The following is a 27,604-nucleotide window of genomic DNA, read 5'->3' on the forward strand; positions in this document are numbered from 1 at the left end:
GATAAATTATTTATATATAATAAGTAGATTAAAGCACAAATACAAGGTCTAGGTCAAAGCTACTGGGTTCTACTGAACCCGTAAGCTGCACCGTGGCTCCGACTCTGATTATGTCATCTTGTTCTACTACTTTCTATATATAGAGGTTCATAGACAAGAAGAGTGGTTAAATTCAGCAACAGTCACATAAATAGTTCTCTCTTTTCTGTTCCAATTAATTGGGTTTGCTAAGTGATTAGATAAATGGCAGAATTGTTTGTGTTCAACATTGCTGAGAGAGTGTTGTGGAAGCTAGGCTCCATGGTAGTGCAAGAAATTGGAAAAACATGTGGCCTAACAAAGGAGCTAGAAATGCTGAATGAAAATTTCACAAATATCAAAGCAGTTCTCTTGGATGCTGAGGAGCAAAGATCCAAAAATCGTCAACTAAGCGTTTGGCTAGATAGACTAAATGACATTCTCCATCAAATGGATGACATTTTGGATGAATTTGAGATTATAGCCTTGCAGCATCAGCAGCAGCATGCCAAGAATAAAAAAAGTATCAAGAACAAGGTATGTAACTTCTTTCATAGGTCAAATCCCCTCGTATTTCGCTTTAGAATTGTTCATAAGATGAAGGATATAAGAGAAAAACTAGACAAAATTACTGAGGACAAACCTAAATTTCATCTGATAGCTGCACAAGGCGTAGTGGATAGGAGGGATATACGTTGGGAAAGGGGAACACACTCGTATTTGGCCGCTTCAAGCATAGTTGGTAGAGATATCGACAGAAAAACCATAGTGGATTTTCTGATCGACGCAAAAGATGAGAATTGTGTTAGTATTATACCTATAGTGGGACTAGGTGGTATTGGGAAGACCACATTAGCTAAAATGGTGTTCAATGATGATGGAGTGGTTAGGCATTTTCAAGTGAGAAAATGGATTTGTGTCTCTGAGGAATTCAATGTGAAGAAACTAATTGGGAGTATCACCAATATCGCGGATAACAACAGCACCAGTACTATGGAACAATTGCAAGTTCAACTACAAGAAACATTGAGGGCCAAGAGATACTTGCTCATTTTAGATGATGTCTGGAATGAAGATCCGAGCAAATGGTTCGAGTTAAAAGATTTGTTGATGGTTGGTTCCTCTGGAAGTAAAATTGTTGTGACTACGCGTAGTCAAGCTGTTGCTTCTCTTATGGGCACGACCTATACATACAACTTGCCAGGCCTCCCTTTTGATGATAGCGTGACATTGTTTAACAGATGGGTATTTGGACAAGGGAAGCAATATCAAAACCTTGTAGAAATTGGGAAGGACATAGTGAAAAAGTGCAGGGGAGTTCCATTGGCCGTAAAAACCTTAGCAAGTCTTTTAAGAACAAAATCCGACGAGTATGATTGGTTGCTTGTGAAGGATAATGAGATATGGAATTTAGAACAAAGAGAAACTGGCATCCTACCTGCATTAAAATTGAGTTATGATCAGCTCCCATCTGAATTGAAGCAATGTTTCTCCATTTGTTCACTTTTCCCAAAAGACTATGTATTCAATCACATGGAGCTCATTTATGTATGGATAGCTCAGGGGCTGATTCGCCATAATAGCAGAAATCTTGGATGGGAACTGGAAGACATTGGCAAGCGATACTTCGATGACTTATCATCACGATCCTTTTTTGAAGATGTTCAAAGGGGTCTGTTCACATTTACATTCAAGCTGCATGACCTTATGCATGATCTTGCGCTGTCAGTAACAAGGGGTACGTCTTCAACTGTTACTGAGACCACCGCAGGTATTTCAGCAAAGGTCCGACAAATTGAATTTAGTGGTGATGATTTCATGAAGAATGAAGTTCCAGCATTCCTTCTACAGTTAGTGAATTTGAGAACAATCACTGGAGTGGGACGTAGAAGTCAGAAATTTGTGGAAAGGTGCATATCCGGATTCAAATGTTTACGGATACTGGATTTGAAGCATTCGTGTTTTGAAGTTTTACCAAGTTCAATAAAAGATTTGATGCATTTGAGGTTCCTAGATGTATCTTACAACAGAAAACTCAAATCACTGCCTAACACAATCTACGGGCTACTGGCTTTACAAACACTAGGCCTTGAAAATTGTGTTAGCCTTGAGAGATTACCCCGAGACATTGGAAATCTTGTAAGCTTGAGATGTTTGACACTAACAACAAAAGAAAGGTGCTTTCCAAAGAAAGGTCTAGGATGTCTGAATTCCCTTAGGCTCTTGGCTATTTTGGAATGTAACAACTTGCAATCTCTGTTCGATAGTGATAACATGAGCACACAATGCTTCCCCGCCTTGAGAACACTGGTCATCGGTGACTGTAACAATTTACTATCTCTTCCTAAGTGTTTCAGATTCCATGAATCACTCGAGAATCTTTTCATTGGCAGTTGTGAAAAACTCGACCTAAACATGGACGAGAATGAAGGAGGTGGTCTCAAGAAACTGCAGTGTCTAGGTATTATGAAACTTCCAAAACTGGTGACCTTACCACAGTGGCTAATTAAGGGTGCTACTGATGCACTGAAGCAAATAAAAGTTGTTGGTTGCATCAACTTCACTGCTTTACCAGAAGGCTTGACCTCTCTGCAGAAACTTGAAATCATAATGTGCCATCAATTGACACATCTGCCTGAAGGGATGGAGCGCCTCTGTGCACTAGCTGAAATTCAGATTATTGAGTGCCCTGCACTAGCCAACCGATGCCTAAAGGGAACAGGTGAAGACTGGCACAAGATAGCTCATGTCCACAACATTCATCTCAACGACGTGCTTCTCAGTGGAGGAACTATTGGATTATGATGATGTTATTCCAGCAGACTTGAGTTGGCAACCTTTGTATGATATAGGAAGCAGTTGACAGTAATCTGTTTTTAATTCACTTTGTACCATAAGTAGTTTTGATTAATGCATATTGTGAACAGATTGGATGAAGAGTCACCTTTTATACATGGATATATAGGTGAAATTCTTTCATTCAATCAAGTACATGAGAAATTCAATTATAGGTAACTGTCAAGGTTAAGTATGTGAACTAGTCTATGTGGGATATCATCTCAAGTTAAATGTTAAACAGGCTCAGAAACTGTTACTCCTATGTTATATGCAACCTGAGAAAATTAAAAAGTAAAAAGACTTGAATCTGAATTGCTCTATCATTAATAATTAATCTCCACAACTGAATAATTGAGGCATACATGCCAGCCTATATACAACCACAATAATCACCTTTTCTATCCTTCACCATATTTCCTCGGATAGTCCAAACGGAAAAGAAAGAAAAAACACAACATGAATACAACTCAAAGAACACATGAATGTTGGGGACCTGATATTTATCCACCTTCAGAAGAGAAATCACACAAATAAAAGGAAATGGCAGATGATTTTCTTTAATTCTTCCTTGTTAAAGTTCCAGATTAACCATGGATGCACTAGAATTAGTGAGTGTTTAGCACTTACGCCGAAGCTGCATACCAGCGCAAGCCGTTAACGAAGAAGCAACTGGTGTTCAAGAATTTTCCAAATCCAATTACATCATGGTTATAAGAGGAATATAGGATGTGAATCTCTTAGGAAGGTAAAAACCACCAAGAAGCTATATACAAGCTAATGTGAATCAACCAAACATTCCAAAATTGAGTATATCTCTTCCATTTTAGGGTGAGATTTGTCTACTGAGTAAAACTGATGAACTTGGCTATCAAGCTCAATCCAACTGCAACCGGGAGGTTTATGAGCATTCTGCTGATTTAGGATCTTCCTTACCCTTCGAACCTCATCCCACTTGCCCAACCCCCCATATAAATTAGCCAGCATAGAGTAATAACTACCATTGTTGGGATCAATACTAATCAATTTTTCCAGTGCATATTCTGCCAAGTCTATACGCCCATGAATTTTGCATCCATTAAGCAAGGAACCCCATATAACTGAATCTGGAGTTATGTGCATCTCCCTCACGATTTTCATAATTTCTTCAAACCTACCTGCTCGTCCGAGAAGATCAATCAAACACCCATAATGCTCAATTTCAGGGTTAATTCCGTATACCTGTGTCATCAAATCGTAATAACTAAGCCCCTCATCCACCAATCCTCCATGAGTACAGGCACTTAACAAGCCAATGAAAGTCACTGCATCAGGTTTTACATCATCTCCATGTCGCAACATATCTTTGAAAACTCCAACAGCACCTTCCCAATGGCCTTGAAGGGCCAAACAATTGATCATGGAATTCCAACATGTCAAACTACCCCTATTAGCCTTATCGAAAAGATTTCTTGCTTCTTTCAAGCTACCACATTTTCCATACATATCAATGAGAGCATTTAGAGCAAGAGAACTCGAATTCAGATTATTTCGATACATGTACCCATGAATACATTTTCCTAGCTGAAGCATCCCAGTGTGCCCACAAGCAGCAAGTACACACGCAAACGTAACATCATTAGGCTTATTATTCCCTTCCTCAACAATCATTGTTCTTAACATCGATATTGCCTCACTAAACAACCCGTTTTGCGTGCACCCTGCAATTATCGAATTCCAAGAAGGAGTGTCTCTTATATTCCGAGGTACCTCTTCAAAAAGCAAAATAGCATCCCCCATTTGCCCAACTCTAGTATATCCCGATACCATCGCAGTCCATGAAACCACATTCTTCTCGGTAATTTCATCGAACAGTTGGCGTGCAACTCTAATATCGGACGAATACCTCGAATAAGCATCCAAAAGAGCTGTCTGCACAACAGGGTATTTCCCAAAACCCATCTTCTCAATATTATTATGCGCCATTTCAACCCCGTAAAGCTTTGTAATTTCAGTGAGAGACTTCATAATAATAGGGAACACAAAATGGTTGGGCTTTGACACCCAGCCATTACGAAACATTCCACGGTATAACAAGATAGATGAATTATGATCAAGAACGGAAGTGTATGCAGTGATCATAGCAGTATAAAGGTAAACATTAGGGACATTTATGTAGTTGAAGATTAAGCGAGCATAATAAAGGTTGGACAGAGAGATGGTGCAAAAACGAACAAGCTTGAATGCATAAAGCTGTGTTTGTCCATGGCCAATGGTTATGAGATGGCTTTGAAGTTGCTTTAGTACAGTAAGACTCTTGCATTTATCTAAAATAACTAGGATGTCTTGATGTATATTTGGTCCGACCAGCATTTCGTTGTCAGCAATACATTCAAAATTGGTGGTATAAATACTACATCCACATAGCCAAGGAAAATTGAAACATTAGGGTGTGTTCGGCAGGAAGAAATATGTTTTCGTTTTCTAGGAAAATATTTTTTAGGAAAAAATAAGTGATTTTTTATTTATTTTCCTGTGTTTGGTACGTAATCAAAAAATATTATCCTAAAAGCATTTGTATATAATTTAGACAAATACAATAGGGTAAGGTTTAGGGGTTAGGGCGGGGATAGGGGTAGGGGTAGAGGATGGGGTGATCATGAGGTGCGTTCGAGGGTGGAGGTGAATATGAGGTGCGTTGAATTAGGAGACAATCAATGTGAAAACGCATAGGGGTGCTTATTACGGTTTGGTTTTGTGAATTATCGATTCGGTTTATCGGTTTTCGGTTTGTAAATATGCTAAACCAAATCCAACCCGATAAGATATTCATTATCGGTTTTCGGTTTATCGTTTTTTGATCCTTAACAGTTCGATTTTTAGTTTGACCAATAAGAAAATGCTCCGCTAATATTTTTTGCTTTCTCTTGTTTTCATTTGTTTATATATATACACTGCTTTCATGCATAAAGTCTTCACAAATTACAATACAAAAACTATAAAATGCAGTATACCAAACTTTCAAAAACAAAACAAGGTTAGTTCACAGTTCATTTGTTCATAAGCAAGGTCAACTTCTTCATAAAGAAAACACCAACAGCAAGACAAAAACTATAAAATGCAAAAGAAAACAGTAAGCAGCATACCGATAGGCATCACAAAGCGCAAGCCCTAGTTTCGTATGAGAATTGAGAGAATAAGCATGATTGTCGTAAGTAATTTAGAAATAGGTTTGTATTTAAAAATTAAAATTTAAAGACACAAATATATAAGGAGGAATAAAAAGGTAATTCTAATACAAGCTTATTGGGTTATCGGTTTCACCATTTACTAAATCCCTAAAACCGGAAACCGAACTGATAACTCAATAAAAAATTTAACAAAACCGTTTACAAACCGTTAACCTGGCCAATAACCCGATATCGATAAAACAGTAGCGTTTTTATTGATTCAGTTTATCGGTTTTATCTGATTTTTGCACACCGCTAGAAACGCACATGTGAGACTTATTTTCCCTACTTCCATTAGGGAAGTCATGGGTGAAGATGAGGTTCATTCGAGGGTGGGGAGGAGACAATCGATGAGGAATCACACTTGTGAGACTTGTTTTCCCTACTTCCATTAGAAAAGTCATGGGTGAAGATGAGGTTCGTTCAAGGGTGCAGGTGAAGATGAGGTTCGTTCGAGGGTGCGGAGGGAGACAATCAATGTGAAATCGCACTTGTGAGACCTTATCCCTACTTCCATTAGAGAAGTTATTTTTCTCATTTTGAATGAACTTGTTTTCGTATAGAAAATATTTTCGAAATTTTTTGACCAATCGAACATGAGAGAGATTTTTTTTTTTTTACAAATAATCTAAAGAGAGAATTGCACGCAAGTACAACTCATACATATACATTGCAATTAAGTGCCTAGTCATCACTTTGCAAATCTATAGCCAAAGATAATAAAGCTCAAATCTGAAAAATTCAGAACTTTTTCACACAACCAGCATTTGCTGCAACTAATGATATTGCCTAAGCATCGTTTAACATTCCTAATGCTGAGGAGAGCTTGTGTAGTTATCTCCGATCAAAGCCACCAATATGATACCTTTAATTTTACTAGACAATTAATACAAATAAATTTGAAGTAAAAAGAGGAAGAAAAAGAACTGGTAGCTTTTTTCCCTTTGTCAGGTTTCATTTAAATAGCTACTGAATATATATATATAGTTGTAAAAAAAGAAGAACTCAATTAAACAGTTAGTAAAATATATATTTAAATATAAACAAACAAACAAACATAAATATGGCAACTTTTTTGCTTTTTCAATGGTTAAACAGGCGGTTATTCCTATCATACACACATCATCGCCAGATTTTTTATTTTTTTTTTCAATGGTATTGTTAATAGAGTTTAACCCAAAATAGAGAATAAGTCAAAAATGACTAAAGGAGGTCGTCCAGCTATAGAAAATGTAAAAAAACACACAAAATTCAATTTCACTTTTATACATTCTTATACATTGGTATATATACAGTTATACACACGTATATAATATATATACACTTGTATTTATAATATTTAGACAATATATCTACATTGTATACGACAGTTTAAGCTGCCATCTAAACTGAAGAACTAGGTTCTTCAGCAACTATGCAAGAAGGAAATTGTGAAATAAAAAATCAACACAAGGATTTTTATGTGGAAAACTCCTTGTTCAAGAGACGCAATACCAAGACCTATCTCCAACTTTCCTATCACGACCCAAAATTTTAAGGCCGTGAAGGCACCAACTCCCACCAAGTCGGTAAGCCATCCACAACACATTTAAACCAATTAATAAGTAAAAACATGCAGAAGAATCATACAAGTCATTTTGAAGTCTTATAAGTCGGATACTCTTAATAAATACAGAATAAGTGCTACAAATCCCAAAACCTGGTGTCACTAGTACAAGAACGACTAAGACAGAAATACAAGTATGAGATACATCCTGAATACACTGTCTAGAAATAGGAAAGACAAAAATAAAGATAGATGAGGAATCCGGTGCCACAGATCAACTGATGGCTCACCCTGAATCCTCCAAACAACCTCATCAATGACCGACGTAGTCTCGAGATCCGCTCATGCTAGGAACAGAATCTGCACACAAAAAGGTGCAGCAAGTGCAGAGTGAGCACGGGTTAACATGTACTCAGCAGCATCGTCGATTGACCCTAAACTAAAACGGAGATGAGGGTTGGTCTTCAAATACTATTTCCACACTTCACGGTTGTTAGTCCATCACAATAACAATCATAATAATTGCAAGTTACAAGCCTAGGTAAGAAGCCTCTAAATCCTCAAGTCCGTCTAAGTAACCAATAAGCAAACGAATACAATTCAATCAAAAGTTTAATCAATACACCCAAACAAGGAATCAATGAGATGATATGATATGCAATAAAAGGCCTTTCCATTACCGGTACACACACGTTCAAATACTATGGATCGTGACCCATGGAGACTCGCGAGGTCCATATACTACCTGAAACCATTTTTCTTCGGGTTCCTAGCCTCTTTAGGCTTCCAAATCATCATACTAAGCCCGTAGGCTCACATTACCTGTCTCTAGCCAATTCGACTCATAGCATCAACATCACTCCGTCCGGAATCATTTCCATTGGACCTTACATATGTATCCTCAAAGATGAATGAGATACCATAATAAGCATGAATACGACATGCACAACAATAAGCAATCAAGTTAATCAATAAATACTCAATCTTTAGCTCTTTTTCACTTTTAAACGAGTATTTCATAGTGATGAAAACACATAGTGTCGTATAAGACATGTATTAAGTATAGAACATTAAATAAGGGATCTCATGTCCCAATCACGAATCACAACAATCTATGCTATCATCTAATGCCTAACGCATGTCATTCAGACCGGACTATACATTGGAAATTACACAAATACCGATAACATGGCACCTGTACCCGATACAAGTGCTTGTCACCTCACAACTACCCGTGCCCCCTTAGGTACCTCATTACTCCCTCTTTATTAGTCCATTTTAAACCAATCACGACGCTTTAAATAAGGCTAAGAAAGGTATCAACTTGCCTGATTTGGAGTCCGACGCTCACAATGAAGCATTTCCCTTTCGTAGAGCCTCTGAACGATCCCAATCTGTTCAAATATGGTATTTACATAAGAATACGAGTCTATCGGTACCTGTATTATCATATAAAGGATTCAGGTCTAGAAAGTCAACCCAAAACCCCATCCCAAACTCCGAAGGGCAAAACCGTAATTTTATTGTAATATCAGGTTCAACATGGTAAAATTATTACTCTATGAAGTTATACGAATCCAACAATACCCATATTGCTATATTTTAGTCCAAAAAAAGAACTAAAAAGGTACCTCAAGCCTGTGGGCAAAACTGGAATTTCATCCTGTAATTAGTCTACTCATGATCTATGGAGTCTAAATATAAAAAATGAACCAAATTTGACATCAATTCGATGATTAATTGAGAAATTCTCATTTTTAACTTAGGGTTCATAAACCCCAATTTTCTTTTCCAAGATGAAATTCCTTAATAATTAAAGTTATATGATAAAATGGGGATTATGAACTTACACACATGAAGTGTCTTGCAAAACTCACTTGAAATCACCCAAATCCGAGCTCTAGAATTCTGACAATAGTGGAAATAGCATTAATCCTGATTCTGCTTGTTTTATAACAGCTGAAGCCTATTTGGCGCGATTGCGCTATACTCGGAGAACACAAGCTAGCACGATCGTTCACCCCTAGCGCAATAGAGCTGACCAAAATTCCCCCCTCTAGCGCGATCGCGCTACATTAACGCGATAGCGCTGCCTTGCCAAACTTCCTTTGGTGCAATTGCGCTGACCAATTTCTCACCCTTCAGCGCGATTACACTCCAAGAGCGTGATTGTGCTGACTAGCTCTAAATCCTTCACCCCAATTGTGCTTGCTCAGCGCGATTGCGCTCACACTAGATATCAGAAATTTGTGATGTCTTCAAATCTCTGAATTAACACCCGAAACTCATCAAGAACCTCTCGGACACAAACCAACATTTTAATCATAAACACATGCTACAAACCTGTTCGCACACTCGAGTTTTCCGAAAGAGGTCATATTGACCCGATATTGACTGCGCTCAATTCCAATTCTCTTAAAATACAAAATTCTAACCAAAGGTCCAAAATACCCCCCCCCCCCTCGGGAACCGAATCAACTACTCAACTAAGTCATAATCGACACTCCGGGCCTAATGGAATTGACAAAACTTCTAAAAAGACTTATTTACCTCCGATGTTGACTTTGATCAACCCATTCCTTAAGGATTTTCACTAACTCTTTTTCTTATCCAAAACTCTAAGGAATCGACCACCCGTCTCCGCAAGTCAAATATAACATAAAAAAGCTAGGGGAAGGTCATTTAGTGTAAAATAGGAAAAACAACCAAAACGACCTAACAGGTCGCTGCATTTCTACTATAACTAGAGCAATTTTAAGGTTACAACTCTTGTATACCTAAGGAACTAACCACTACAACACCTATCCCCACCTCTAAAATTCTTCACTAATTGTGGGCACCTTCTTAAAGACTCTACCTAGTCTAAGGAGCCCTTTACAATTCAAAATCAACACCTACTACAAATTCTCTATGAATGTAAAAGGTTATAGTTTAGGACCACAAGAATCTAACTATTACAACACATGAACAATATGATATCTTCATAAAAACAGGTTTTTTTCGTCACAGTTGATTCTCTCTCACTAGAAGAATACTCTAAATAGATCTCATTCTATGTGTTTAGTTTCTCTCTTTAGTGGTGGTCTTGGAAGCATCAATGCAACGCTTTAAATAGGAGAGTGATGTTTGTTACTTGTTCCCCCAATCCTAGTAGAAGAGGTTCAAGAAATCCAAGAACTTAAACCGAGTATGATAGCCACGTCGGCCTTCTCCTAATTCCAAGCTAATTTCATGTGTTCAATTATGATAATGTTTTCATGTATTGAACCTATGTTCCTTGCAGAATTGAATTAATCTTTAATCCCAAATCTGCAAGAATTCCTTTTGTGCACGTGGAACAACTTCTTGTGCGTAGACCAAATAGTCTCCAATTTTTCTGCAAACGACCTGGTTCTTCCAACGTTTCTGCTTCCTTGTTGTGCCTTTACCAGTTCCTTTTGGAGTCTTGTTAAGGACCTGGTTCTTTTACATATTTGTCTATCCTTCTTAAACAACAATTGTCAATTGTACCTTATTTATCAATCATCAGAACCTCATTAGATCTTGAATTAAGATTCAGATCAAAGCAGCTCAACAAATTCTCCTTTTTTATGATGACAAACCCCATAGTATCTTCGTACTTCCTCATGTGCTCTTCATGCGCACTCAAGTGCATCTTCTCCCTAAAAATCCACTTCTATATTGATAATTCCCCTTTAGAATCAACTTCATGTTGATCTAACTTTTGACTTAGTATGATGTGATCTTACTTAAATCTATGTAAGGCCTAATCGTCAATTCATTGCAACCCTCTAGATGGGTAGGTGTAAGAAGCTAGTCATATCCATATGTCTTCTTCAAACATTTTCAGTGAAAGTTCAAAGACCAGGTCCTTTTTTAAGGACAAAATTTTGATTCTTCAAATTTGTGCTTATTTTTTCTTGCATCCAGTTTCTTTGTGGGAACTGATGTTTTCGCAATATGAGCCTCATCATTTGATCATTTTCTTCCTTTCAATGTATGTGTTTGATCATCTTCGCCCTTTCAATTTTAGCTTAATGGCATATGAACTTTTATTATATTTTCCTCTTTTGGCACCATCGAAAAGCAAGTTTATTAGCCAGATCAAGCGTAAAGATTTATTAATATCAAACTCATGGTCACATGGGCTACACTAACATGAACACACACAAGTGCATTGGCTGAAAATCTAGTGATATTTGCTAACTCAATGTACTCATCAAATCAAAACTTTAAGAGGAGTTGATAGGCATCATATTAAGACATGAGGACCAAACCATATGGATAGCTACATAACTTTCTAATACTGCCAAAAGGATTGTACAAGAAGATCAAATTGGTAATCAGAAGGATTATGTTTTGGTCTTGGCTAAGAAGGCATGAGGACCAGAATCTCGTTGAAACAATTAGTTTTGTATGAGCCCTATAGTCTAATCAAAGTGATCATTGGTACCATATTAATATTCTCAAGCTTCATATTCTCAACCTTCAATGAGATAGGTCAGCCTTCTTAGCCATCCTATGTCTTCTTTTAGCTTCATTCTTCACATCACTTCTTGGCCGAAGTATCTCTATTGTCAATTCCTTAGAAACCAACATATAAGGAAACAAGTTCTTTGTCAATATCAGCCTCTTTACTACAAACCTCTCCTATTTTTCTTTAGGATGAGCATATTCCTCTTCTTTTTCTTATTGGTTGACTCTATCTTCCCCCTGAATCACTACTTGTTGTTCTTTGTGACTTTGAGCAAAGCCTTTATCATTTGGTCTTAAAATTTCTTGCTCTTTACTAGGTTTATGACTCTAGGAGCCTCATTTTGGTAATCTTTTGAAATATGAGGACGTATTGCAAACGAGTTTATAAATTGGGAGAAGATTTATAAGATCAAGTAGTTAGTTCAATGTTGATTGCATATGTGGTTTGACTCAATTTTCTTGGTATTTTACCAAGAGGAGATTATAATACTGTTTTGGGATATAGCAGTATAGACAGGCTTATGCAACTAACTACTGGGAACTTTAACATGGCCGCACACGCAAGTATACGCGGTCGTACAAGTAATATAGGATTTTTAAGTCCAGATATCGATCCCACAGAGACTTATAATTAACTATTTATCAAATTAAACTAATGCTAATTATCTAAACAAGAAATAAGATCCAAATTATATTTGTAAACTAATTAAAAATAAAAGAAAACAAATAATGAACTTCAACCAAGAAAGAGCAATTTTTTTATCGGAGAAGAGATAGATCTAGGGCTATGACCACTAACAATCCAGTTGAGTTTTCAAATCGTTCTACCTATGGGTTACTAGTTGACGAGTTAATTGTAACTTTATGATATTCTCTTGAACTACTCACAAGCCTGTAGATGCTACTATAACGCCTATATCTCTATGGTCGTCAGAGGTAACAAGAACGCATTTATTTCTCCGTATTCAACTAAGTAGGGCTAAAGGGTATATCTCTATCCTCAGTAGCGAAATGATTAAATCGAACAAACTCTATTTATTCTTATTACGTACGTGAATTCCCTTTCTCAAGTCCAATTCCCGCACCACGGATAGTGTTCAATTAGTGATCAAGTAATCAAACAATTAAGCACAAGAATAAATAAGCAACCCAAAAGATGGAAATCTAATAGATAGAAACGATGACCAAACGTCAACTTTCATGTTTGTGTCAAAGCCCTAGAACTAAAGAGTTTAGCTCCACATAGACATGAAGGAAAAACAACAAATCATCCGAATAAAAATATCAAAATAAGTATTACAGAGAAGAAAAGGTAAAACCCTGTAAATACGGCCTCCACGGCGGCTCCAAGCTCTCTCTAAGTCTAAAGTTATGAACTAAGGGTTTCAAGCTATCCCAAGTTATGTAAAAATCCTGTCTTATGGATTATTTATAGGTGTAGAAAAATAAAGCCCAAATAAAATGACTGAGTCCAAAACGAAATAGGAAGAAGTGAGGATCCATTCCACCGTGCGTCGACGTGTAGCAATGAAATTTTCCGCGTTCGCCCAGCTTTTCTTCTCAATTCAATCTTAATTGCAAATTGTACTCCAAGATTGCTTAATCATTACCATAATTTCCTAATCATTGAGCCACCACTTTTTGTCTCCTTTCTTTTCTCTTTTCTTTTCCTTTTAATTCAATGTGGCACATCTCTTATTTTTTCCATTTGTTCCATGTTTCACACCGTTTTCTTCCTACATTGTGAAAATATAATGTTAGGCACAAATTATCATAATTAATACTCAAAAGACAATTAAAAGTACTAAAATATGAGGCAACAATGAATAAATATATGCAATTTAGGCCGAACATCACCTATGTAACAAGGGAAGTTTTGACTTATTGACCTGACTTGTGATACGTCCAAATTACACCTTTTAAAATGGCATAAATGACTGTCATCAAATATAGAGCCGAACTAGATTAGGGTCGAATCTCATAGAGAACACGATGAAGAAAGGTTTCTTGTTAAGTGTATAACACAACATAAAGTCTTAATTTATTAGTCAACATAAAGTCTTAAATTCTAAGGAAGAGGGTAAATAGTTGGTAATTGAATTGGAGAAGGAACTAGGGTTGTGTTTCCCAAATGATAGTAATACAAATAGGTATGGTAGTAGCCTCGTTTTGATAACACAACGATGTGAATAATGATTTCTAAAATCTCAACAATGGTATCTTGACTCGCTTGTCAAATTTCACTCTTAAGCTCTCTCGAGTCTTAAAGTGTTTATTAAAAAACAACCAATTTTATCTAAAGTAAGACTCTCCCTATCTCTAGCTTGAGTCCATTAAATGGGGTTTAAAGCCCCAAGTCCTTGATATTAATTCTTACAAAAGTCTTTCTTTCTCAAGCAAAGAAAGAGTTTATTGGCATCCTTTAATATTTGCAACCACCAAAGTTTAAACAAAACATACATAATTTTTCACAACCCAATTTCCAATGGCTATGATGGCACCTATCTCCGACCGGGGAAAAAATCAATCAACAACCAAATAAACCAATTAATTAGGTTATTAATGCGGAAAGTAAAGTGATAACACGAATATAATAAAGATCAAGTCTTTTACTCAAAAACAAAGTGTGGGAAGAAAAAATATCACTCAAGACTGGTGTGATGTGTACAAAATCCACTAAAAGTAAGATACAAGTATGAAACAATCAATACATTGTTTGGGGAAAGTACAAAAAGACATAAATGCATAAAAAGGATAGAGGGGGACTGGCACTGGAAATCAACCAGGCACTCACCCCAAATCTGTAGGAACAAGGTCTCAAACTCAAAATAGCTCCATGGGACCTACTCGGTTTGGAACTGATTCTGCATTAAAAAAATAGAGTAGCAAATGTAGTATGAGTACGGAAAACACGTGTACTCAGTGAATCTCATTAACCGACAATGCTGTAGTAGTGACAGAGTTTATCAAGGGATGAATTATTTTAGCATATACATGTTTACCTTAAAATGAAGCAAGTTCAACGAAACCAGATAAGAAAAGTATTCCAAGAAACCAAGTAGAATGAAACCAGTCAAATGATCAACAGAATAAGAGATGACTACCTCGACAAATAAAATAAAGTTTCACAGTTAATGAAGTATAACAAATAAGTCATGTTCTTCCCAAAAGTTTAACAAAATCAACACACATGACAGTTTAGCATGATTTCTCCTTAAGATTCTAGTAATAAGATCAAACATCTCAATAAGATCTAATAGAATCAAAAGCCACGCAATGTAATGCAACCCATTGCAGGCGTGCAACCTGAGCCAACCTCAATGCTAAGCATGAAATGCGTCTAGGCAACCACAATATCATAAATAAAGATAAGTAAAAGTAACCAAGTAGGAACAACTAATTAGATAAACAAATAATCATCTAAGGGAAGATACGATGCAATATGTAAGTAGTATACAATATGTAATCGGTATATACATGGAGCTCCGGGGGACAATACGAGAGTTGTGATCTATAAGGGACTCGAGAGGTCCATATACCCGCGTGAACTATTTCCCATCGGCATGCACAAATCCGTCGAAACAGTATCCATCAGCAATCAGCCTTCTTCGGCTAAATAATATCACTCCAAACCAAAAATTATCTAAAACGATCATATCGAGCCATAAATGTGTGAACCATCACCATGTATTAATATGGATGATCACATGAGCATGAATATAAAATACAATTCACATATAACCATGTATCTGCAGAATTACATAAATAGCTCCATTATCACAAGTATACGGGTTTAATGGTGCGATCCGTGCATATAACCGTCAAATCAATTCAAATAACTATCAACTAATGCTCACATGCTTTGGCATTCTTGGATTACAACCCATAATCACACAATTACACGACTATCCACAATTTGGCACGGTACTCGTATCAGCGCCCGTCACATCACAGATACGAGACCCCCTCTTTCGCCCTTAACCCTTATTATTAATTTGTTATTGAAAACATCCCCTAAACGAAATTCATGAAAGAGTTAACTTACCTCAATGCTGAGCTAACAAACCACAAACAAACCTTTATCTTCTGGAGTTCCTCGAAACACTCTCAATCTATCAAATACGTGATGTACACGAGTATACGAACCTGTAGACACCCATATTGTTGTAGTAATAACTAGGGCACAAAAAGTCAACCCAAAAGTTCAACCTGAGCCCCAAGGGAAAACCTGAAATTTTATTGTAAAATCATTTTATCCATTTCCCAAGGGTCCTATATCAGGAAAATAAGCCAATTTCATCCACAATTGGACCCCCCAAAATAATCAATTTCCTTTTTTTTAAGATTAGGGCTCAAACCTCATTTCTACCAACACAAATCATGAAATAAATGACCAAATATCTGCAAGATTACATGATAAATTAGTAAAAGGGAGGTTAGATTCATACTCCCATGAAGAAACTTGAAAATTTCTTACAAATTCTCTCAAATCCGAAGTCTAGAGCTCAAGTTATGAAATGAAATGTAAACTCTAATTTTTAGAAATATTTAACACTACCCAGTTGTCCTTCTTCACTGTAATGATCCGTTTCGCCGTTACGGTGCTTTTGACCCTGTTGACTTTTCCCCAAGATTTGTTAGCATATATTTGACCTGCGAGGACGAGTGGTATGATTTTCGAGGCCATCGGATGAGCATTAGATAGGTTTTTTGTGAAAATAAGCCTTAAAGTGAAAAATGTTAGACTCAAAGTTGACTTTTGGGTAAACGGACCTTTTCAGAAATTCATCAATTTCGAGAGATCCGGATGGTCATTTGTAACTTGCGGGTATGTTTGGTTCGGTTCCCAATACGCTCGGGTGCATTTTGGTACTTGGGTTAGAAAGTTGGTTTTAGGCTATTGGGGGTTGACTTGGTCAACGAGACCCCCGTTGGGGATTTTGAGGCCACGAGTGTGTTCGTAGCATGTTTTATGTTAGTCTACATATTTGGTTTGTGTGTGTGGGGCCTCAGGTGATAGTGGGTTGAGAATTGTGGAAGTTGGGTAATTTCTGGTGCCTGGTGTACCGCTATGGCCGCACCAATACCTCGGCAGCGGTACCGCCGGCCCTGCCGCTATAGTGGCTTAGTGTATTTGGGGGCGACCGCCGTAGCGGTTATGTCACTGCTACAGTGGGACTGCCGTAGTGTTCTCGCAACCTCTAGAGTGGGTGATGAGGCAGTCTAGTATTTAATGAGATGATACAACCCTTAAGTTCCTCATTCATTTCCATTCAGTTCTAAGCTTATAGGTTGGCATTTCAAGAGACTTTGGGGGTGATTCTTCATTGTGACTTCCATTACTTTGAGGCACAAAGGAAGGGCATGGCTCAAGTTTGACTGTTCAAGGTTGTTGTTCGGCTTTCTAGCTAGGTTACGGCTTACCTTAAAGTTAGACTTCGGTTAATAAAGCATATGTAGACACTACTAAAAAACTGTCAAAAACCGACGGCCCGCGTCGATTTTTTCAATGAAACCGATGGGTAACCGATCCATTACGGTCCGTCGGTTTTCATAGCGTCGCTTTTTGAAAAACGACGGACTGCGTCGGTTTTTTGCGACGGACTGCGTCGCTTACGTGGTCCGTCATTTTTTAATCCAATATTAAAAAAAAATAAAAAAATCGACGGACTGTGTCAGTTTTTTTAATTTAAATAGAAACAATATAAATTTTATAAAAAACCGACGCATTTTTATCTTTTTTTTTATTTTATTTTAAATAAAAAACCGACACAGTGCGTCGATTTTCTGGAAAATTTAATTTCTAGAAAATCGACGGACTGCTTCGGTTTTCTGGAAAATTTTTCGTATGAATCGTCGCATTTTCTCGCAACCACACTCGCACAAAAATCGCACAAAAATTTGCTCAAAACTAGCATTAAAATGCTCCAAATCAATTCTAAAAGAGCTACAACACATAAAATCACCATAAGTAACAATAAAACACATCAAACACTATCTAAACACATCAAATACGATCTAAATAGAGCTATATCTTTCACAAATTGTTTTGTCTTAACTTCATTGCCTGGTCCAAGAGATGTATCTTTCACAAATTGGAAATGTTCTCCTGTATGATAAACCTATATAATAAGGAGGAAAATTAAAATTCAATAACTTATATGAAGCCTACATTTAATTGAAATTATGCAATGAATTTTCACACTTAGAAAATCGTACAGCCAATGGGAAAACTTTGAATATATGGCTTCATCGCCCTCAAGTTCTACGAAGTAACTATTCGACATATGCAAGATTTTCATTAGTTTCACCCTTATCAGTTGCCCATTTAATTCAATAACATAATTCGACACTCACTGAATATATATTTGAATTTCAGGGCAATTGAGCAAAACATGTGTCACAGCTGATTGCCTCTCCATACTACTCATGGTTCGTTTTGGAGGCTTTTTAGAACCTCGTCCTGGTTGATTAAAGATGGAAATTGGTGGGTAGTTAGGATCAACCCCACCCTCATCATTACGGTTGGGCCTATTTCTCATACACGACACTTGCTCTTTGAAATAATATGAACAGAAATGCACTATTTCCTTTGCAAGATACACTTCGCAAATAGATCCTTCAATCTTAGATCTCTGCTTAGCCAATTTTTTGCATTTGCCAATGGTCCTGCACATGTTTAATAGCAATAGGAGCAGTAATTAGTGAACAAAATACATTAAAGAAAGAGGTAGTAAGTTTGGTTCCTAACCTCTCGAAAGGATACATCCACCTAGTTTGAACTGGGCCTCCAAGGCGTGCCTCTTGTACAAGATGAATGGGAAGATGTTCCATTACATCAAAAAACCCATATGGAAAGATCTTCTCGAATTTAGTTGTAATGACTGGCATATTCTGTTCCATTCTTTGAAGGTTTTCTACCGTCAAAGTGTTAGAACATAAATCCTTGAAGAACAAACTTATCTGTGTGATTGGTTTCCATATTCTTTCCGGTAGGCGGCTAAATGCAATAGGAATCAAAATTTTCATGAAAACATGGCAATCATGACTTTTCATACAAATAAATTTTCCTTCATTCATATAAGTACGCTTGTCAAAACTGGACGCATACCCCTCTGGCATCCGTAAATTCTTAACTCATTGACAAATCTCTCGTTTCTCCTCCAAAGTGAATGAAAAACTAGCCTTGGATTTGAACACTTTATTATTCGCTAACTCTTGCAAGTTCAATTCAGGGTGCCTACAATATTCCTTTACGTCCAATCTAGCTTTTGGGTTATCTTTTGTCTTGCCTTTAACATCCATAACGTTGTTGAACAAATTATCAAAGTAATTTTTTTCAATATGCATCACATCAAGATTATGCCGTAGAAGATTATCCTTTCAATACGGTAACTCCCAGAATATGCTCTGTTTAGTTCAATTATGTTCAACACCATAACCAGGTAGTCTATAAGGGGAAACTTCTGTGACCTTAGGCAAGTGACAAACCCTCCCCCAAATTTCCTCTCCTGACAATGTTCGAGGTGGAGGATCATTTTCAGTTTTATTCTTTCTAAATGCTTGTTTCATTTTCCTGAATTCGTGATCCATAGGCAAGAACTGACGATGACAATCAAACCATGAATTTTTATAGCCATGTTTTAAAGTGAATGCTTTACTATTTTCCATGCAATGAGGACAAGCAAGCTTTCCAGCAGTCATCCAACCAGACAACATCCCATACACAGGAAAATCGTTCATAGTCCACATCAAAGAAGCATGCATATTGAAATTGCTCTTAGTTGATACATCATATGTCACTAAACCTTCATATTACAATTGTTTTAACTCATCAATCAAAGGTTGCAGATAGAATCAAAACTTTTGGATTACGGGGACTAGTGATAACACAATTTAGGAATATGTAGGGACTTTTCATACACATCTCAGGCGGTAGATTATATGGAGTAAGAAATATAGGCCAACAAGAATACGGTGCAACCGAAATAGAGTATGGTGTGAAACCATCCACACACAAACCCAAACGAATGTTTCTAGGTTCACTAGCAGAATCAGGATAAGTTCTATCAAAATGTTTCCATGCTTCTCCATCTGATGGATGACACATAACACCAGGTGTCCTTCTATTTTCGCTGTGCCATCTCATGTGAGGAGCAGAACTCGGCAATGCAAACAACCTCTTTAACCTAGGTATAATAGGTAAATAATGCATCGCCTTAATTGGAACCATCTTCCCACTAGGTGTCCGCTTATAACGCACATGTACACATAATTTACATTCATTTAAATCAGCATCTTTTTTATAGAACAACATACAACCGTTTGGACAACAATGAATTCTATCATATGACAATCCTACTTTGGAAACCAATCTCTTTGCTTCATAGTAACTCTTAGGTTTTTCGAAGTCCGGACTACCTAGTTCCCCCACAAGCTTAATCATTGAGTCCATAGCAGCTTCAGCAACAGTCCAATCTGATTTGATATTATTCATTCTAACTGCAACAGACAACTTCGAATGCTGACTCCCTACCCAAAGTGGACGACTAGCCTCTTCTAATTCTTAATAGAAGCGCATTGCTTCTTCATTAGGAGGTTGCTCAAAATTTTGCTTAGGTTCAAACCCAGACAGTACGCCAAAAGCATCATTAACCATATCATTAGCTCTATCATATTGGACATGACTATAGCCCTGCGACACACTACTTTCACCAACAACCGTATTATAAAATATACCATTGACCTCATTAGTCTCTCCATGATCAGTCCAAACATAATATTTCTCCTTAAACCCACGACTATATAAATGAACCCTAGCTCGCTTCAGCTTTCAAATACTTCAAACACCGGCAACGAAACAAGGACACCTAATTACCCCTTCATTTTGAAAAGGGTGAAGTGACATTGCATGTGTGATAAACCCATCAACACCTTCAACAAATTTATCATGTACACCCACACGATCACTATTATTCATATTATACATCCACATACGATCCATCTACAAAAATATACACACAAATTATTGAGGTTAGAGAAATATATTATAACTTAAGAATTCTAACTTAAAATATAACTTAAGAAAACACAATCCCAACCAATTCTAACTTTGAATTCTCAACAATAATTCTAACTTTAATAACTTATGGATTCTAACTTTAATATAACTTTTAAAAGCACAATCCCAACCAATTCTAACTTTGAATTCTCAATAACAATTCTAACTTTAATAACTTATGGATTCTAACTTTAATTCTAAAAATTGAAAAGTAAATCTAGTCAAATAAAGTCTACATTTTAGTTTAGAGGTTATAGAAATATTATAACTTAACAATTCTAACCTTGAAAAGCACAATCCCAACTACTTCTAACTTTGAATTCTCAATAATAATTCTAACTTTGAATTCTCAATAATAATTCTAACTTTGAATTCTCAATAATAATTCTAACTTTAATAACTTATGGATTCTAACTTTAATATAACTTAGAAAAACACAATCCCAACCAATTCTAACTAAGCTAACACAAATACATTGACAATGAACATAAAAAATAGCAGAATCGCAAGCAAATATATATATATATATATATATATATATATATATATATGAAAAGTAAACTAGTCAAATAAGGTTTACATTTTTTCACAAATTGAACATTAATAATTTAAGAAAGCAGAATACCTACCAATTCTAACTTTGAATTTTCAATAACAATTCTAACTTTAATAACTTATGGATTCTAACTTTAATATAACTTTGAAAAGCACAATCCCAACCAATTCTGACTTTGAATTCTCAATAACAATTCTAACTTTAATAACTTATGGATTCTAACTTTAATTCTAAAAATTGAAAAGTAAATCTAGTCAAATAAAGTCTACATTTTAATTTTGAGGTTATAGAAATATTACAACTTAACAATTTTAACCTTGAAAAGCACAATCTCAACCAATTCTAATTTTGAATGCTCAATAACAATTCTAACTTTAATAACTTATGGATTCTAGCTTTAATATAACTTTGGAAAGCACAATCCCAACCAATTCTAAAAATTGAAAAGTAAATCTTGTGAAATAAAGTCTACATTTTAGTTTTGAGGTTATAAAAATACTATAACTTAACACAATCTCAACCAATTCTAATTTTGAATACTATAAAAATACATTTTAGTTCTAACTTTGAAAAACACAATCTCAACCAATTCTAATTTTGAATGCTCAATAACAATTCTAATAACTTATGGATTCTAACAAAAAACACAATCCAACAAAAAAAAAAAAAAAACTAGTCAAATAATTAAAGTATATATTTTTGCACATATTCAACATCAATAATATTAAAAAAAAATGATAACTAAGCTAACACAAATACATTGACAATGAACATAAAATATAGCACAATCTCAAGCAAAACAAAAAAAAAAAAAAAAAAAAAAAAACAAAAAAAAAAAAATGAAAAGTAAACTAGTCAAATAAAGTTTACATTTTTTCACAAATTCAACATTATAACATTACAAATGATGTTTAACAAAGCTAAATAGACTAACATTAGGCCTAAAATCTACAAATAAAAGTAAAATTGAAAGAATTTTAAAAGCCCTAATTTAAAAGAAACTAACCTCAATTTACTAAGTTAAAAATGGGCCTGGGGTAGGTGGGGGTGGGTTGCGCGCGGCGAGGTAGGCGGAGGGGACTAGGCGGCGGGACTGGGCGGAGGGGGGTGGGCAGCGGGTAGAGTTTTAGAAGAATGGTGTTTTTTATTTGGGAAGAAGGGGAAATGAAGTGGAAAACCCATGTGGGCATTTTGTTTTAAAAAAATCGACAGACAAAACCGACCCTGTCCGTCGGTTTTTTTAAAATGTTGACCAGCTTTAGACAAAAAAAAAAAAAAAAAAAAAACCAACCCAATCCGTCGATTTCCTTAAAAAAAATTCATTTACTACTTTTTTAAAAAACAATTGAATCGTAAATTATTTAAAATATTTTTAAAACTAAAATTGACGTTGTCCGTCGGTTTTATATTAATTACTATTTTTTTTTAATAAAACTGTTGTAAAAAAAAAAAATTGGCGAAAATATAATTTCAAAATTCTGCCAAAAAAACTGACGTTTTCCGTCGGTTTTCTAATTAAAAAAATTAAAAAAAAAAATAGAAATGCAAAAAAGTAACGCACTGTGTTGGTTTTCCGTCGGTTTTTTGTTCGTCGATTTTTGGCAGTTTTTTAGTAGTGAAAGTTAGTGATTATCGGAGACAACATGTACGCCCTCGGGTGCGGAGTTGGGATGGAATTCTACTAGGTTGGTTGTTGTTTGATTGTGGCTTGTCGCCTTGTTACGTTCTATTTGTATTGTGGCTTTATGTGTTCGGGCTTGTGGCCTGTTAGAAACTCTAGGAATCATGCTTAACATTTCATATATGATTTGGAGGATCCTATGTATCATGGGAGACTAGTTGGATGGAAACTTGAATTATGACTTACTGTTGATGATGACTTCATGCATGGTATGCATCTTCATTTCAATGTTATTGATATTGAACCATAACTTGGTACCGATGATGTTAAAAGAGAATGGAACATTGAATGACTCTAGACTGGATGCTTAGTGGTTGATCTTACAAGTTGGAGACCGTATTTTATCATATGTTGATGTCGCTGGAAGGGTAAGGAAAGATATGATATTGTTGATATTGTTGTTGTGATAAGTGTCCTTGTGTGGCACGACCGAAATGAATATGTTGCATTCGATATTTTCATTGCATGACATGCACTTTCATATCCATGGTATATTGTTGTGATCCTGATATTGGTGCGACGGTGATAAATGAGAAGGGAAGTAATTATGATTCTTATGACATTATTATATCGCGTAGCCATCTCTATGTTGTGTTATACGGAGTGGCTAGCGGGTGTTACGGTTCGCTTTTACGCGAGTTAAGGCATAAAAGTTACTACGAGGTTGTTGGTGCTCTAATTGGATTCTAGTATTCTTAGAGTCGCCACCTAATTTCTTTATGGAAAACTAGGAAAATCGGGTTTAAAGAGTTTTTCCAAATAAGAGAAAAAGTCTTTTGGATCAAAGTTCGAGGTAAGCGTTCTGGTGATCCCCTAGGGACGGTTTTACGCACCCTAGTATTAAAGATTCGTAGAATACGGTTGAGCTACGAGCTTAAATGTGTGATTAATATACTTATTTGCTTCAAAGTAGGTAGTTTTCCGCAAAAAAAAATGTCATTTCATTAATAGCATAATTTGAAGAAAAAATGGGCAAAAAGTCCCCTTATAAAAAGGGGTTTTGATTTAGAAAATCCGCGTAAGTATTCAACTCACTTTGTTCTTGGGACTAGGATACACTCGGGATTTCTCCTGAGTAGCGTCGCTAATATTCTAGTCCTAACAAAATGAGTTTAGTACCTACGGGTTTTTTATACTTATATATATAAAATATGGAGTGTATATGTATATATATATATATATATATATATATATATATATATATATATATATATATATATATATATATATATATATATGTATGTATGTATGTATACATATATAACACAAGTTCATTAAATTAGGTCCATTTTAATTATTGAAGCCCATGAGTCAATAATTTTGAGAAATTTACATCTTGTTAGTCACACTTTAAGAGTTATAAACATAATTAGCATAACTCTTAAAGTTGAACAAAAATAGCAACTTTTATAACTTTTGGGTACACTCATATATATATATATATATATATATATATATATATATATATATATATATATATATATATATATATATATATATATATATAACACAAGTTCATTAAATTAGGTCCATTTTAATCATTGAAGTCCATGAGTCAATAATTTTGAGAAATTTACACTGCTAATCACACTTTAAGAGTTATAAACATAATTAGCATAACTCTTAAAGTTGAACAAAAATAGCAACTTTTTTAACTTTTGGGTACACTCACTCACGGTCATTTACTCCACCAAATCAGGGAAAATTAGTAAATCCGTTCCATTAAATTAGGAATCCACATCCACAATTATTCTTTTAATATTTTATCTTAATTCTATTTTTCAATTAATTTTCTCGTTCTTCTTTAATCAATACACCCTAATATTTCAATTTTCTCTTCCTTTTTTTTTTTTTTTTTTTGGTTGTTGCCCAACTGCATGCTACGACCTAGGCATTAGATTGAATCGTAGTTTTCAGATTGAGCAAAACATAAAATTATCTATTTCCTTTATCATTTTGCAGATTGGTTATATATGTTATACCATGTACTATATTTTTATTATGTATATATTTTGTGAAAATACCATGTATATTTATGGTATAAATATATTTTTGTGAAAATACTATGTATATCTATGGGATAAATATGCTACATGAAAAATATGTTTCAGTTTGAAAAAATACCATGTATATCTATGGTATAAATATTTTTTTTTTGTGAAAATACCATGTATATTTATGGTATAAATATATATTTTACGAAAATACCAAATATATTTCATTAGTGTTTGTTATGTATAAATATATATATGTTTACGAGTATAATTAGATATGTACACAAATGCTGGTAGGACTTATTTTTTTCTGCAAAATATACCTTAAAAAAGGAAAGAACCAAAAAAATTTTGGAAGATAAATACTCTGTCCAAAAATATAGGAAGAACTTCGTATTGATCCTCATTCAACTTAATTCTAGGGATTTTTTTGGGAAGTTGCTATTATTTAATTGCTATGAAATGAAAACTAACTAATGTTGCTACGATCTTGGAATTATTTTTTAACTATTGCCTAGTTATGTTTTTTTCCCAATAATTTTCTTTAGGTCCAAGTTCATTTCACCGTCCTAACTCAGTCCAAATGCAGCCCAAAACAATCTCATTTTTCAGTCCAAGTTTAATGTGGGCTTCCACGCCCAAATAGCCTTTATTTTCCCTCAGACTATTTTGTTCAAGTCCAGACCCATTTTTAAAATTGCCCATATCAGCCCAAGCCCAAAATTTGTTATTTTGGTACAACCAACTACGCATTCCTTACAGAAAATCAAGCCATTCCTTTAACCAATCCTGAGACACATTTATTCCACAATTTATCATTTGAATCACGGGCTTAAGGCCCAAAATCTGTCATTCAACATTTTGAAGAAATATTCCGTTTTGTTCAAAATTTGAATCAATTTTAAAATTTAAACAAACCCCGCTCTTCATTCTTTGTGCTAAACCTTACCTTTAAAATTGCTTTTAGACTTAAAGATTATTGTTAAATTCCCAGTTTATGCGAAAATAGTTATCATCCGAGTTCCTTTGAAAATCATTTGGCAACTTTCTAAATAGAACATATTTTTCCTAGTTCTACACACATAAGAGTTTCAAAAAATTTCATGAGTATTTACATATACATATACATATATGATATACAACTGAAATTAAAAAGAGAGAAAATTAAGCTGGTGGGCCTACCAAACCCACTAGCCTCCATTTCCACCCATGGATGGGCCTTCATCATATTTGCTTTCCTTATTTATGCGGACTCGATCAGTAAATAGGAGTAGTTGGGCCTTAGGCCAACAGGTTTCTAGATGCAGAGAGGTGGCCTAAATGGCCCGTGGGGGTATCACATGGGGCACAAAAAAAAGAAAAAAGGATTAGCATGTTTCTAAGACCTATGTGTTAAATCAGAGTACTTATAATCCATACTTTAGTAATTTAATTATACTAACAAATAACTAACAAGAAAATAGTGCAAAAACAAAAGAAAGGGGAAGACAAGTCTTAGGCGCAATTCCAATAATGTAGGCACAGTCCAGACCCAGGCAGTTGATTCAAAAGACTAGCCCAAATCACAAATCAAAATATGACATGAGGGGCAAACTCGACCCAAACACATTCTAAGGAAAATTGGGCCCAAGAAACACAAGGACTAGACTCATCAATAGAGCAAATTTAACACGTAGAGATTTTGCCAATTAAGGCATCTCTCATAGATGGTATACCCATGATATACCTGATATACCAGACTTCTACACATGCAGCATATGCAGAGTTTGGATATACAAGGTATACCTGGGTATATTCCAGTATACCATGATGAAGAAAACCAATTTATTTAAAGCAATGACACAGCACAGGAACACACAAGATTTCTAGACAGTTTTGAGTTTATTTGAATGCCCATTCACAAGAAAACAAACACACAAAGGAAACAGGCCCTAATACCATATAAACTGAAGCACATATGATCACAGAACAATACCCAGGGAGATGAAGTGCCACACAAGCAGTTTAGACTTTTAAAGAACAACTTAATACCTATTTAATTGCTTTAAAACCTTGGAAGGTCCCATGAAATATGGACTTCCATGAGGGAACCCCAGCAACTCGGAAAATAGACATAGGGACTGAGTTAGCTAGAAACTCCAAGTCCTCTATCCTTATTCTAATTCCTAGGTAAGTCACACTCATAGTTGTCCAACTTTCAAGTGCCATCCTCATTATTTACAACCTTT

The 27,604-nt window shown here is 35.4% G+C and overlaps 1 protein-coding gene across 1 annotated transcript; it reads right to left on the reverse strand.

Moving 5' to 3' along the window:
- Positions 1-3,145: 3,145 nt before the first annotated feature.
- On the reverse strand, positions 3,146-5,222 carry LOC132051584 (pentatricopeptide repeat-containing protein At1g33350). Its single transcript, XM_059442723.1, has one exon. It carries the CDS (start codon positions 5,203-5,205, stop codon positions 3,631-3,633), a length of 1,575 nt encoding a protein of 524 aa, XP_059298706.1. The 5' UTR covers positions 5,206-5,222; the 3' UTR covers positions 3,146-3,630.
- Between the last annotated feature and the right edge of the window lie 22,382 nt (positions 5,223-27,604).

Source organism: Lycium ferocissimum, chromosome 4 (genome assembly GCF_029784015.1).
Source record: "Lycium ferocissimum isolate CSIRO_LF1 chromosome 4, AGI_CSIRO_Lferr_CH_V1, whole genome shotgun sequence".
Taxonomy (NCBI): domain Eukaryota; kingdom Viridiplantae; phylum Streptophyta; class Magnoliopsida; order Solanales; family Solanaceae; genus Lycium; species Lycium ferocissimum.

What these genes read in the sequence shown, in the direction of transcription:
- LOC132051584 (XM_059442723.1), bottom strand. Translation starts at nt 5,205, where the DNA reads ATGCTGGTCGGACCAAATATACATCAAGACATCCTAGTTATTTTAGAT.